This window comes from Oryza brachyantha, chromosome 10, assembly GCF_000231095.2.
Source record: "Oryza brachyantha chromosome 10, ObraRS2, whole genome shotgun sequence".
NCBI lineage: Eukaryota > Viridiplantae > Streptophyta > Magnoliopsida > Poales > Poaceae > Oryza > Oryza brachyantha.
The window spans coordinates 16,182,508-16,197,874 of NC_023172.2; the positions used below are offsets into that span (position 1 = coordinate 16,182,508).

A 15,367-nucleotide genomic window follows, 5' to 3' on the forward strand; every position below is an offset into this window, starting at 1 on the left:
CTCGCGGCTCCAGCTCGGCGAAAAGCAGCGGCCTGCAGAGACCCGCATGACCTGCTGAAGGCACAGGATCTCCAGCTTTGAGCCACGCCTGGAGCCGCGCCGTGAGCCGCATTGGCGAGCCGGAGGCCTCATCGAGTCGCTTCGGCGTGAAAGCAGATCGATCTTTTCCCCATTCCACCCTCCCACCCGCGCTCTTTCCCTCGCCGAAAACGTTGCCTGCGAATCCCACTCCTCCTCGCGCGCAAGCTTGCTCGTAGTCGGCGGTGGGCGATTTCATCCAGTGCGGCACAAGCCCTCCCGCTTGCGATTGGCAACTCGTGAGGTCCGTCGGCGGCGGTGTCCGAGCAGCAGCAGCTTTCATGTCGTCGGTCGCCTCGAAGGTAGCTCGACGAGGGTGCCACGGAGGGGAACGGCCACAACCGGCGGCGCCTGCATCGACGGCTGGATTGAGACGCCTTCCACCGAGAAGAACGAGGTATTTCCCTTGCGAATCGAGGATTTTTCATGGTATGCTCGGGATTTTATGAACCCTAGGTTTTGTCCCTGTGATTTGTTATGTCGTTCTGATTTGGGTGCAGATGGATCCATCAAGGGCAGCCGATTTCACTTGCTTCATACATGATCTGGAAGGGCCTCCCAAGTTTTATGCACTCGTCCACCCAGCAGGCGTCCTTTGTGCCGCATCATCCGGCACCACCTCAAGCTGGGGTCAGGAAGCTTGCCAGCCTGGGCAAGGCACCGCTTCTGGTGCAGGGAGGCGGACACGCTGTGTGGTGGCGACTCCAGAAGTCGGCGACGATGGAAGAAGCAGGATGCATTATACTCATGAAGAAGACTTACAGCTGGTACGTGCGGATCGATCATTTAGCTACATCTGTATTTGTACAAATTGTGTTGTGCTCACAGAAGATAGACATGGTTGAGAACATTACATTTTGTCTCCTTCTCATGAAACCAAAAATTGATCCAGGCATCTGTCTGTCTGCTTGTCTCATGCTGAAGCAAGCAGACACAGAACCGATCCATCGATCCATCTCCTTTTTTAATTTTGCTTCAGATGTGAAGCGGACACTCGCTGCTTGTATGTTTTTACATGTGCTGAAAAATTGAGTATAGGGGATTGGGTTAATTTTCTGCTGTATTTTTTTCCATGTTCTGAAAAATTGAGTATAGAGGATTGCTTAACAGTGTTGTTTTTATTGTTTCATGTAGCCAGCAGGGAAGGTTTTTGGGTTGATCTGGAGCAGCTGATCAACCAGCCAAGGCCGGCATTGACCACTACTTTTGGATGTTTCATTTGCAATGCTATTTTGACTCGGTGAAGCAAGAGAAATTGACGAGATGCGCTGTTCGTTTGAGTGGTTTGTTTTACTTGTTTTGCTACTGAATTGGTCATGACCTGCTATAGGTTCTGTTGGATTGATTCATTCCCTACTGTAGGTGCTGTTCGGCCACTACTGACCAGCCATGGAAGCAAGGTCAAGTGGAGATGGTCTGCATATGCTTCTTGCTGGTGTTGTTCAAGTGGAGATGGTCTGCTGGATGGGCGCCCAGTGCCTGATTTGTTTGGCGGTCAAGTAGTGTTTTGCAACTGAATTTGTCATTTCTATGCGATTTGCCGGCCGATATTTGTACTGCGTACTAAACTGTGTCACTGTGTGTTGCTGTGTGAGTTTCCCTGTAGTTGGCACACTAATTGCATGTCTGTAGGCATGTGGATTTCATGTTTCGGATGTGAACATGAATACTAGTTAAGTTAAATTTCTTCCGGTTAATACTCTAGTTCTGCACTGGTATGTCCGGATGCTGCCCGGGGTATCAACGTAATTTCGTGGGCTCAAGCATTGACTGGGCCTACTAGCACTGTGAGTACAAGTGGCTCAGGTCAGTGGTCTCAGTTTACCTTGGGCTATGGCTATAGTACCCCTGACTGTGCACCTCGTGTCCTTCTTGTGGCTTGGTGCTGGGGGCGTAGCCCAGACTGTGTATGCCCTGAGTCGCTTTCTCGTGTGTGGCCACCACCAAAGCAGTACGAGAAGGCAAGGATATCAATTTTGGCATTAATACCCTGACCTGGCCTGCCTCCTGACTTGGGATTTTTTCCGATAGAGAGCCGACCGACTAGTCATTCTTCTTCCTTCCCCCCACTGCTGGCGTCTCCATTTCCTTCCATTCAGCAGCGGAGCGAGCGAGCTGGATGATGGGCATGGAGAGCGGAGATGCCCAGCTTCCCCTGCTCCACCACCACCACCACCACCAGGTTGCCATTCCTTCTTCCCCTTTCGCTACTGGTTTAATTTTTATCACTCCTCCTTTCCAAATAGAGGAGGATACTACTACAGGATTGAATCTTCCCACCACTACACTACAGCATCCATGTTAGTAGATCCATAATTCCTCCTGACTGTCTTCCTCGCTCTCCCTGCAGGCATCCGATCACCACAGCAAACCCTTCAACTGGAAGGCTCCTGCTCTTATTTTGGGTAACCCCCACTTCTTACCTTCCTTCCTCCGCCTTCCATGGATCAGCACATATATGTACTGGACTAATTAACTAGTATTATTATACGCTAAACTAACATAAATATGGGAAACGACACATGTCACAACCATTTTCTTTTTTAGTTGCACAAACTTTAAATTCATCTTGTGTATATAATCTTATCCACGCAAAGTATTGCCTTCCCACGCATGTCAGCGTCTACCCTGCCTTCTTTTTATCTAATAACCACCTTGTATGTATGTATGTAGCCTTTGAGTTCTTGGAGAGCATTGCCTACGCTGGCATCTCCCTCAACCTGGTAGTATATCTTGGAACCGTCCTCCATGGAACTACCGCCTCAAATGCAGCCAATGTTGATACGTGGAATGGAACAACGTTCTTGACACCGTTTCTTGGAGCCATTTTGGCTGATACATACTGGGGAAAGTACAAGACCATTGCTATCTCCATAGTATTCTATCTTATTGTAAGTGCAGAGCCATGCGTTTGTGGGTGCATTGCTTACCAATTTCATTCGTTTGCATGTAAATCTATGCTCATGCTATGTGCATGTCTGCTCAAATTATGTCGATGAACACAAACAGGGGTTGCTTGTCATTACCGCCTCAGCTATCATCCCATCACTACAACCTGCTCCATGCAATGGGAGTTCATGTCCTCCTGCCACAGGGTTTCAGTACTTTGTGTTCTTCACTGCGCTCTACCTTATTTCGGTTGGGACCGGGGGTGTCAAATCAGCGTTACTTCCCTTCGGAGCTGACCAGTACAATGATTCAAACCTCGAAGAGAGTAAAAAGAAGCAATCTTTCTTTAGTTTGTTCTTCATTGCTATCAACCTTGGAGTGTTCATCTCGGGCACTGTCGTCGTCTGGATACAGCAAAATGTTGCTTGGTCTCTTGGATTCGGCATCTCCTCAATATGCCTCGTTGTTGCCACGGTTGCCTTTGTGGCAGGAACACCATTGTACAGGGTCCAGCTTCCCACTGGAAGCCCACTCAAGAATGTTATAATGGTCTTTGTAGCCTCTTTTAAGAAGAGAAAAGTGGATGTTCCCGTCGATAGCGCACTCTTATATGAAGGGGATGATGCTGATTTAAGCAATGGACAGTCGGTCAAACTAGCACATACTGATGGCTTCAGGTACTTCTGTCACTTTAACTAACCAATATATGTGTATGCTGGAGTTTTTGCAGGCACGGAAGCTTTACACTAGAAAGAAATGCAGAACCTTTTTCGGTTACCTTCTAAAATTGCTCATTCATCTATAAAATGGGGGAAAAGCGGTAAATTTGTGTCAAATGGTTTCAGTTACTATTGTAATATTGATTGATATATGGATTTGATTCAGGTGCTTAGACAAAGCTGCAGTGGTTTTTGAGGAGATAAAGGAGGATAGTAGCATGGTATGTTCGGTAACGCAGGTGGAGGAAGTGAAAATTGTGCTGCGGATGGTGCCGATATGGGTAACCAGCGTGCTGTACGCGGCATCGTTGGGGCAGACGGCCACCACCTTCGTGCAGCAGGGGAATGCCATGAACACGAGGATCGGACCCTTGTCAGTGCCGGCGGCATCTCTCAACTCCGCCGAGGTGATCTTCATGATGGTGTGGGTCGGGTTCCAGGACAGCGTCGTCATCCCGATCGCCAGGCGCTACACGGGGAACCCCTCGGGGCTGACGCAGCTGCAGAGGATGGGCGTGGGGCGGCTGCTGGCGGTGCCCGCCTTGGCGTGGCGGCCGTGCTGGAGACGTGGCGGCTGCGCAGCGTGCGGGGCGGCGGCAACCTGAGCATCGCGTGGCAGCTCCCGCAGTTCATCATCCTGGCCTGCTCCGACGTGTTCTGCGGCATCGCGCAGCTGGAGTTCTTCTACTCGGAGGCCCCCGTGTCGATGCGGAGCCTGTGCTCGGCCTTCTCCTTCCTCGCGCTCTCGCTGGGCTACTACGTCAACTCGTTTGTCGTCTCCATGGTCGCCCTGGTGACCACAGCGGGCGGCGCCAAGGGGTGGCTCCCCGCCGACCTCAACGACGGCCATCTGGACTACTACTTCTGGCTCTGGACCGGGATCAGCGCGGTAAACTTTGTGGTGTACGCCGCGTTTGCCAAGAATTACACCGTCAAGAAGGTCGCCGTCCCGCTCCCGCACCCGCACTGATCCTTCCACTCTCACTATTCTACTCCACGGACTCCATCTCCTTGTCGGCACAACCATCCATTCTCACTATTGTATTATTCTCCTTGTCCACAAATAAAAGCCTTCATTGTGAATGCACGCATCTTGTTCGCACTGTTTTTCATTCTGGAATTTTTTATGAATAAACAATAAAGCATTGAAATTTACGCATTTATTCATGCTACATTCAAACAGCAAGACCCAAATTCTGAAAATTGTGCCCAAATTCCTACTAGCATTCCCTTCACGTGATGAGACGGTAGGGGGTGGGCATTTGGACTACCTGAAAATTCAACTCGATCTTCGAGAAAATTCAATCATCTAAAACTCAAGACCAAATTATATTGAAAACAAATAATTGTTCGCTTTGGTCTCCAGTGATGACAGAAAAATGTGATAGTTTGAGACAAAAAAAAAGCAAACCACAATAAAACTTCCGTAACATTCTCCCTCTTTCATGACATTAGTCGAGTCCGTTGCAACGGTAAATGAATAGTGTGATGTGAATCAGCAATTTACACGACAATTAAGAGCCGAGCCATGTCCTGAATCAATATTTCAACCCAAGAATAGTCTGAATAGATTATCAGGTAGTGAATCTATATTTCACCCAAGAAGTAAATCAATATGCAAAGTCATCTTCCTGAAAATGGGCATGCAAAGTCATCGATGATAAGTTTTGTGTGAAATAGGTAGTTAATTCGCCTAATTTCTGCCAAGCATGTTTTAATTGTGGAGGTGTGTTACGTGATGTGTGTTACTTTTTCCATTCAAACTATTTATTTATTAATTCATACATGCGAAGACACCTAAAATTACAAATATAGAGTTAACTATTAACGGTGGAGATTGATTTGAAACTCTTACCTCCGTAGAGGTAAGATGGGGCACTTTAAAAGGGCTCAAAATTTATACATGGTTCTTTATTTCTTTTTGACTGGCTGCAATACCAAACGAATATGTACCAATTTTCAAAAAAAAAAAGGTTGCTAGCTTAAAGATTTTTTTTCCCCATTTCATCTATCAACTCTCCCTCTGTTTGACATCCAAGAGAAACCTTCAGTAAAACAGTGAGAACAACAACAATAGTTCTAGTGCCAAACCTGAAGAACTTGATTAATATTTTGTAGTGGCAGTCACACCGAAACTTCTGCTACCTCCGTCTGTTGTATAAAGAAGTATAATTTTTATTTACTTCTGAATTATTTGCGAGCAAAAAAAATACTCAAATTGTCCGACAAAAAAATTCTGAAATTAATTGAGTTCAGAGCATTAAGATAAACAAAAATAGTGGACAATATTGCTGTGAGAATATCAATGAATTAACACAGGAACCAAAGATACATTTCAACAAAAAAAAAAGGTGTAGCAACAAACTAAACAACTATTCGGCCGTTTTCTTTCTTCTTCTTCTTTTTTTAATTCCTATTCGGTTGTTTGAATTCTTTGTTCAACCATTAAGACACACTGGCTTCCTGACTCCTCAGTTATCTAGTATTTAACACATACTAAGCCAAAAAAAACAAAAAGAAATGGCTTAGAATTGCGGCCAACTTATTATAGTTGGTACGATGGTACTGTTTATTCATTTTGCCAACTCTGCACTTGACTCAAAACACTTAGAACCCACACAAAATTGAATTAGAGGGGGGAGTACCGTACTAAACCTACATGTTACACAACCTTTTACACATATGTCATTTGGTTTTTCATAAAATATCAATGATCATCCCATTGTGACGATTATAACACTATCTAATATAAAATTGGGTAAAATGGTGACATTTAAGTGTTTTTAGCAACCCGAAAGAACAAGACGAAATTAGAATATGGACCAAATGCCCATTATTTCTCCTCAGCCCAACCCATATAGTCCATCGAAGAAAATACACTATTCATAACGACCCGATACTTTTAAAATAACGAATGATATACATCATCATATCTTTGGCGTCACAAATTTTAAAGTTTTCTTTTGTTAGACAGAAGAAACACAAGCACATGCCGCTATGTATGCCACCTAGCATATTCATAAAGAGACAGAGGCCAATGATAAAACGTAGGCCTTACTAAAATCTTATTAAAAATGTATTGTGTGTGTAACATTGGTAACTACCATGATTTAAAAGAAATTTTTATTATTCTTAAGATAGTATCTAGTAGTACAATGGCAACCACTACATGTAATTCTCTAGGTATTTTCTTACGGATGATAAAAAAAACTCTTATTATTTAAGTCATGCTCTTGTTATCTAAAAGAAATTAAGTCATACACCTATGACTGCCACTACACTGCAGTCGGCAGGTGACTCTCTAAACTAACTTGTTAATGTTCCTGCATCGTCGTGAATCCAGGCCATAAACATATAGATGTTGCATTGTTACGATTTATGATATCTGTATCATTCTGAATAATGCTGTGTTTACATTGAGAATGTTTAAATTAGAGCAAAGGTCACACCGAATTCCTCTGATTTCCACATTTTTCCATCAATTTTCTAGCATTGTTCTATATTTGTAACATCTTCTCTATAATTTTACAATTGAAAAATCAATCATTTTCCGTGCAAAACAACAAATTTATTGGCTTCCAATGGCAGATTTGAAAAGGCCCCCAATATTTTTGTTTAATTTTTATTCAAACCAACCGATTTATCTATTAAAATGATATGCTTTTGTGAAAAAAAAACTCCTCCCTCACTTCCCTGGCACCGAAAAAATTTTCAAATTCTCACTTTTTTGGTTTAATTTGGTCAATACTCACTTGATTATTGTGCATATATGTCGATGCAAAGGGGTCAGAAGCACTTCCGAGTCTTAATGATACTCTTTCCGCTATGCAATATAAGGCATATTAGATTTTATATGGTCTCGAACGTCTATCCTTTGACTAGTAATTAATTTCGTAATATATTATTAACATCTGTAAAATTGAAATTATAAAATACTAAATGCAAATATAATCATTTACGATTTTAAATATATGTATATTTTTAATTAATACTTAAGATTTTTAATATTGGTTTTACCGAAAACAAAGATACGTACGAAGGGAGTACTGTCACACCTGATTTTCAAATCAGGGAAGATTGTTGTTTTTAAAATTTATATTAAAGTTTAATAAATTAGCAATGAAGTTAAAAGGGAAAATAAAAATTTTCCTAATAAAATGTGGAAGTGTACTAGTAAATGACAACTAGTACATGTGACGTGTATTTTTTTTTTTTGTCTTTCTTCGACAACCAGTCCAGTTGACTGTGAGATATTTTGGTAGGCAACTAACCAGGTGATTTGCATGGTACGTTTGGCCGTCATGTGGCTCACATGGTGTCCCTCCCTCCTCCTCATGATTGAACTGGAGTAGTTCCAGAGAAGCAATTTATTTAAAACTACTGGCAAGGAAGTCAGAGTAGATCGTTGGAGAGGTGCTTCCCCGGTTTTAATTTTAAACGCTCGATCCTAGCGAACTGTGCTACCCCATTAGAGCAAGTTTAATAGCATACCCAATTACTAGTTATAAATTTATACTGAGTTATCAGATACGATAAGTTAGCTACAAGGTTAATTTTAATGTTTTTCTCACGTATATATTTAATTTTAATCTATCTTAGAACATTTGGAGAGTTAGCTATTGTGTGGAGGCATGTACAACGGTTGTTGTAAACTAGACAAGTTGTATAATGAGTCTATTTGGTTATCTCTACCATATTTAATACATTATTTTTATATTTTATATTTGTTATATGCAACCAATGTATAAAGTATTTCTATAAAATATGTTGCACAAAGCTTAGGAGTATGCGCGAGCAGTATATGAATGAAGAGACTGTGGCTAAGTTTTTCTTAAGTTAAGGATATTATTATGATGATTAATCTAATATGGATGCATAGAATACTGTTATCACACCATTGTATGTACCCTAAGAGCCATCATCTTTTATTTTTGGTTTATAGGTATAAGTCGAAGAAAAAAAGATGATAGACTTATAGCTAGCTTAGCCCGCTACTATTGTAGTTGCTGTTAATCAATAGATCGATATGTTAATAATTAATCTACCACCACTAGTAACTGCGAGCTGTCCTGGTTGTGCTTTGGGTAGCTGCTGCTTGTCGAATCCAACGTGCCTGACTAATTAACACAATTGATTCTTATACCATTTTTAATATAAGTTTTATGGATATAATTATCTAGAGTGACATATCATCTAAAAATATTTGAAACTAGGACAAAACACCGTTGTTTCCTGGGTTACATAATGTAAGACATAAGTTATCTAGTTAACTATGCATACAGAGTTTTATCTCCATGAAACTCATTTTATCTCTGTCTTCATTAATACGTTGCCACGTCATCAAAAATATCTACGTAGCACATTATTTATTATTTATGAAACTTTCACTTAGACTGACCTTAAACTAATACAGTGGTATTCAGTCATAGGTGACAGTCTTACCCGATGACTTTTAACAAGAGAAGTAATGTACTCAATATACTACTATTGTACTGCAAATAGTACTAAACTAGCAAGGGTGCATGCATAGTCAGCTCAGCCGTAGGCCAGCTAGTAACACTTGTGTCTTGTGGTTGCATTAGCAGGTAGTGGGGCAGCTTAATTTCTCTGGGAGTTGGACGATTATTATTCAGTCATCTGAAAGTCAGCAAGGTCAAGTGGTTCAGATATTTATATATTTTTGTTTCAGGTGCTAGCTGCAGCTGGTAATTGAATTAAGCTGCATATGTGCTAGCTTCTTATGCTTTTGGTGGGTAATTAATTAGCTACAATTAAAAGCGCATAATATATTTCAGGTTGCTAGCTGCTGCTGGTAATTGAATTAAGCTGCATGCTTGTTTTGCTAGTGCCAAAATGCCATATTGGTTCGACCAGACCATATCTATTGTTATGCATTTTTGGTTGTTAAGCTGCTACAGTACATAGCTAACTTGAACTGAAGGGAAGCAATCTAGGCACGCAAAGGCAAATTAAGCAGATGGGTCGGCTTCGCTCAACCACCACCAAAGAATTGAATTGACCACCGTGCGTGCTTGCTTTCTTTCTTTCTTCTTCCTCAACCAACATACGTACATACATACATATGTGAGATGGATAGCAATACGTACATCATATATAATGGAGTAGTCCGTTGGTGGTTGGCAAGATGGATGGATGGTGGTGGTTATCTTCTTCTTCTTCCTCCTCCTCCTCACATGTACAGTAGCTACTACTCACAGTCTGGCCGCAGGGCATGCTTAGTTATGCATGGTATATATGTGTGCTGGCATGCCCCGTGACTGTGTTATACTCCTATATATTCCATTTAGCTAAGATAGGATACGAGTAATTAATTAACCGCTGCTACAGCTAGCTGATACTGCAACAATTAGGAGCCCCTATTAATTATTGCTGTTGATTTCTCTTCTTCTAATTCAGTGCTAGTATGATATGCATCCCCGAATTTCAGGTCAGGTCTTTTATTTTTTGAAAGTTCACCGGGGGAGCCCTCCCCTACCTGAATTGTATAAAATTAAATAAAGCTAATACTATGACACAAGAAGTTCACTGGGATACACTGAGGGCAACCACTGATGGCTGAGCTGAAGAAATTTAACGGCACGCAGGCGCTAAAAGCTAGTATGATCCAAAGAACAAAGAGCTTAAATTGTCGACACTGCTAGACTGAAGTTGATCGATGAGTGTAAAGCTGTGGTAAAAAGGTCCTTTGTAAGATTGAAGTCAAATGCATGTCTGGTATCGTTTGCGTCCATATACCGACCTCAGAGTCAGAGCTGGTGTGGTATCGATACCTGAAAACCAGATGATTTCTAGTAGCATTCCAGTTCATCCAGAGACAGAAAGCAGATAGAGGAGGCTGCTCGATGGCAAGTTAAGATGAATGCCAGTGATGTGGCAGAAGGAGATGGAGAATGGACACTGAAGCAGCAGGTGTGTCGTAAGTGTCTGATTGATAGTTTTTCCTTTGTAACCAGGCAAGCAAAAAAGAATTGGGCTTTCATGCACGAGCAATTTTACCATGTATCAGAAGTTTTTCTATGTAAAATTTAAGTACTATTTTATATTTTAGATATTAAAAGATATCAAATTTACATCGTACTACCTCATTAAATACAGTATTTGTAGATTTACTTCCCCCACCAAGACCCTTTGTAGATTTTCTTCAAAGTTGAGAGGTTTGGTCTGCTCCATCTGTGTTATTAGTGATCGACTCCATTTATACAGTATATCAGATCGACTTGTAATTAATTAAGCGAGCGATCCCTTCTACCCTGCCTGCCTGCGTACCACCTTGTTTTGACTTTGTCATCGCTACTCGCACTCTCAGTGCATGTTATTATATTGCCAACCAGTTGATGATTATACATACATACATACATACATACATACTGTAGTATATGTAAGTGAGCAGGTGGATGAATCGCATATCGATCCCTCGTCCTGATCGAGCGTGTGCGTGTGTGAGGGGATGGATAGAGGCATGGGGCTGTCCGGCGATGAGCGGCGGCGGCGGTTCAGCTGGAAAGCCCCCGCCGTGATATTGGGGTTCGAGCTGCTGGAGAGCATCGCCTTCTCCGGGGTGGCGCTCAACCTGGTGGTGTACCTGGCCGCCGTCCTGCACGGCACCCTGGCCTTCAACGCCGCCCACGTCGACACCTGGAACGGCACCACCTTCATCGTCCCCGTCATCGGCGCCTTCATCGCCGACTCCTACTGGGGCAAGTACCGGACCATCCTCTTCTCCCTCCTCTTCTACCTCGCCGTAAGTCATCCTCTTTCTTTCTTTCTTCTTCTTTATCCTCCATGCCCGCCTCCCCATGCTGCCATGCCCATGCGTCGTCAAGCCTCATCCATGAATTCAATCACAGGGCCTGGTGCTCCTCACCGTCTCCGCCGCTGTCCCCTCTCTGCGCCCGCCTGCCTGCAACGGAGGGCCATGCTCGCCGGCCACGGGGACCCAGTTCTCCGTCTTCTTCCTCGCGCTCTACCTCACCTCCATCGGAACAGGGGGGGTCAAGTCTGCACTGCTCCCCTTCGGGGCAGAGCAGTACGAGCGCCACGGCCACGGCCACGCCGACGACGACACTCCCCCGGAGAAGAAGAAACAGTCCTTCTTCAGCTGGTTCTTCGGCGCCATCAACCTGGGCATCTTCATCGCCGGGACGCTTGTCTCCTGGGTCGAGCAAAATGTGTCCTGGGCGCTTGGCTTCGGCATCGCCACGCTCTGCCTGCTCATCGCCACGGCGGCCTTCCTGGCCGGCACACCCTGCTACAGGGTGCGCCTCCCCACGGGGGACAGCCCAGTAAAGGGCATCCTCAGGGTGCTGGTGGCCGCCTTCAGGAACTGGAGACGGCCGCTGCCGCCGGACGGCGAAGGCCTGTACGAAGTACTCGACGACGACGACGACAAGAACAAGGACGCCGAAGAGAAGCTGGCGCACACCGAGGGGCTGCGGTGGCTGGACAGGGCCGCCGTGAAGGGCGGCGGCGGGCCGTGGGATCTGTGCACGGTGAGCGAGGTGGAGCGCGTGAAGGTCCTGGCGCGGATGGTGCCCATCTGGGTGACGTGCGTGCTGTACGCGGCGTCGCTGGGGCAGATGACGACGACCTTCATCCAGCAGGGGATGGCCATGGACACGAGGCTGTTCGGAGGCAGGTTCCGGGTGCCGGTGGCGTCGCTGGTGTCGGTGGAGGTGGTGTTCATGCTGCTGTGGGTGCTGCTGCACGACGTGGTGGTGATGCCGGTGGCGAGAAGGTGGCGTGCGGGGGGGCTGACGCAGCTGCAGCGGATGGGCGTGGGGAGGCTGCTGGTGGTGGTGTCCCTGGCGACGGCGGCTCTGGTGGAGAGGCGGAGGCTGCGCGGGGAGAAGCGTGCGATGAGCATCGCGTGGCAGGTGCCGCAGTTCGTGGTGCTGGCCGGCTCCGACGTGTTCAGCGGAATCGCGCAGCTGGAGTTCTTCTACGGCGAGGCGCCCGGGTCGATGCGCAGCATCTGCTCCGCCTTTTCCTTCCTCGCGCTCTCGCTGGGCTTCTACGTCAACTCGCTGGTGGTGACGGTCGTGGCGGCGGTCACCAAGAGGCACGACGGCTCCGGCGGGTGGCTGGCGCCGGACCTGGACACGGGCCACCTCGACTACTACTTCTGGCTCTGGGCGCTCATCAGCCTCGCCAACCTCGCCCTCTACCTGCTGCTCGCCGGCCGCTACAAGTCCAAGCACCTCTCATCATCTCCGACGGACACGGACACCTACACTAGCTAGATCCAACAGTACACGCACTACATACTTCTTCCAAATTAACAGTAATCAATCATCCACGACCACGACCACGACGCCAAATTACTAAGATCGATCGATCGGTCAATCGACCGACTACATTAATTTCAGCTTAACTAGTGAGTGTAAGTAATCGTATCCACAGCTGCAAGCATTTGTGTAGTATGGATCTGCTTATATTTTGGTTGTGAATTCAACATAGGGAAAGAAATCGGTAAGGTATCTCGTCCTGGTTATTTTGGCTTTGATTTGACAGCAAAATACTAGCTGTAGCTAATTAACCCATTATAAACTATTCCGTACAAGAGAGGAGCCCAAGGCCTCGTCGCCGCCGACGACCTCCTCCAGCCAGATGCCGGCGACGAAATCCTCCGTGCGGCTCGCGATCCCACGACTGCCAGTTTCCCCGTGACCCCGAATCCTGATGCGCCTTCTCCTCTTTCTTTCCATTGGTTGCCTCACTCGATCCCGACCCGGCCCATAGACTCTAGGCCCAACTAATGAATAGGAGTAGTATATATCGGCGGAAAAGTCCATTTCAGCTCTCTCAACTTTGTCTCCCTTAACCACAAAACTATACATATCATGTCCCTCAACTTTCTAATATACAAGTGCAAATCCGTCCTAATATAATGTTAAAAGCGCTTTAGATGACGTTGCACATATATGGCTTATTTGACTTAGTATTCGTCTCATGTGGCGTCTATGTAGCACTTGAAACAAAATACTAATAAGACCACATGTGAATGGTATATAGTTAAAAAAATACATTAGACCTCACATGTCACCATCTTCTCTCTTTCCTTCCCTTCCTTCCGATGTACAAGATGTGGCGATTGCCCTAAGAGGGAGATGTAAGAAGCATGGTCAGTATCATGACGGTCAAGGTATACTTAAAGGAGAGGGGCAAGGGGCTCGTGAGCAAATGACGTCAAGGATGGAACCCCGTCTCCTCAGTGATGGAGCAGCATTGCTCTATCATATCTGCCTCTCTAGGCCCTATTGCTCGAGGATCCGACTGGAAAGTGTCTAGCGGCAACACGACGATAGGAAGTAGAGGAATGGAGCACTACCACAATGTTCTTTACTCCTCTCATACTTCCACCACTGTCACTAGTGGCTCATGTAGGTAGGTGTCTGCCCCAATGGCGATAAAGCAGGAACCAACCGTGGTTTCTAGATCTACTCCAGTGATGGTGGAGACATAGATGAGCATATTGGTGACAACTTTCTTACCACACGTCCTTCACCTTTGATGAGGATCATGCTCCTCTTTATTGATGGCCCTGCAGTGGTGGTGGCTTGCTGCTTGCCCTGATTGACCTCCATCTCCACAACAACAGAGACATTCACTCCTCGCATCCATGGCTGCATAGGTGACATGAGGTGTCCACGCGCGGGGCTAGATGCAAAGGAGTGGACATGCTTAAGCCCATGGAGATGCGGTGGTACATGTTGCGTTAGCACCTACGACTTGCATGAGATGTGGGAGTCAAGCGAGGCCGCAAACACTGAGGATGACTACTATTGCTTGGCAAGAACGTTGATGGTGGCATTAGCAGAGGATGTGGATCTTGCTATGTGTAGCACATGGAGAAGGCACCAACTGAGCTTAGGGAAGGGAGAAGGCAAAGGTGGTGAAGTTTTAGGTTGACAATGAGTTGCATAGCTTTGAGCTCAGTGGTAGCATTCGTGTTGAACTAAGTGGAGAAAGAGAAGGGGTGAGGAGGACACGTTAGCATGTGGGTCCCACTATATTTTTATAATTTTGTATGGCATGTAAGCACCATGTGAATATCACATTGGGTAGGTGTGACAATGGGTCAACGCTCTTGAGTTATTTCACAACCCTACTTAACACTTTGTTTAGCTTAAAAATCTATAAATTTTAGTTCATCCTATTTTAGACACAACACATAACTTTTATAGTAAAAAAGCTTGAGGCCATTACCACCCCTACACATGGGACAAAGATTAAGTGAAACGAACCACATATGCGCTACATTAGTCGAAGCCACTTTGACTGACTTTGTTTCAGTGATATTGTTAGAAGTTAATTCACGCGTATTTTTGTCGTTGAGTGAGTGATGCAAATGAAACTCAAGTCAACTATGAAGGGACCTAAGTTGGACTTTTTGCATATATATGGGAGCATATCTTTACTAGTATAAAAGCCTCTAGTGGTGGTGCCAGATTCACTGCTATTGCATTTTTATAATTTACCTTCTTAACTTTGTAATATTAAAAATCAATCAAATCTAGATGGATGTCCACATAAAATCAAATTAATATGGATATTTCTTAACTTTACTACTATAAAACCCCTCTAGTGGTGGTGCCACCATCACCTACTCCCATTGCATTTTACAATTTACCTTCTTAACTTCATAATATTAAAATCAATGC

At 44.9% G+C, this 15,367-nt stretch overlaps 1 protein-coding gene and 1 pseudogene across 1 annotated transcript; both read left to right on the top strand.

Annotated features, from left to right (window-relative positions):
- The first annotated feature begins 157 nt into the window (after window positions 1-157).
- LOC102702320 lies at window positions 158-4,860 on the top strand (annotated as a pseudogene).
- Window positions 4,861-11,113: 6,253 nt separating this feature from the next.
- On the top strand, window positions 11,114-13,215 carry LOC102710442 (protein NRT1/ PTR FAMILY 8.3-like). The gene is made up of 2 exons (XM_006662581.3): window positions 11,114-11,448; window positions 11,555-13,215. The coding sequence occupies exons 1-2, from the start codon at window positions 11,155-11,157 to the stop codon at window positions 12,944-12,946; spliced, it is 1,686 nt and encodes a 561-aa protein (XP_006662644.3). The 5' UTR covers window positions 11,114-11,154; the 3' UTR covers window positions 12,947-13,215.
- The last annotated feature ends 2,152 nt before the right edge of the window (window positions 13,216-15,367 follow it).

Coding starts and splice junctions, on each gene's coding strand:
- LOC102710442 (XM_006662581.3), top strand. CDS start 11,155: ATGGATAGAGGCATGGGGCTGTCCGGCGATGAGCGGCGGCGGCGGTTC. Junction 11,449..11,554: donor CCCTCCTCTTCTACCTCGCC/GTAAGTCATCCT, acceptor ATTCAATCACAG/GGCCTGGTGCTCCTCACCGT.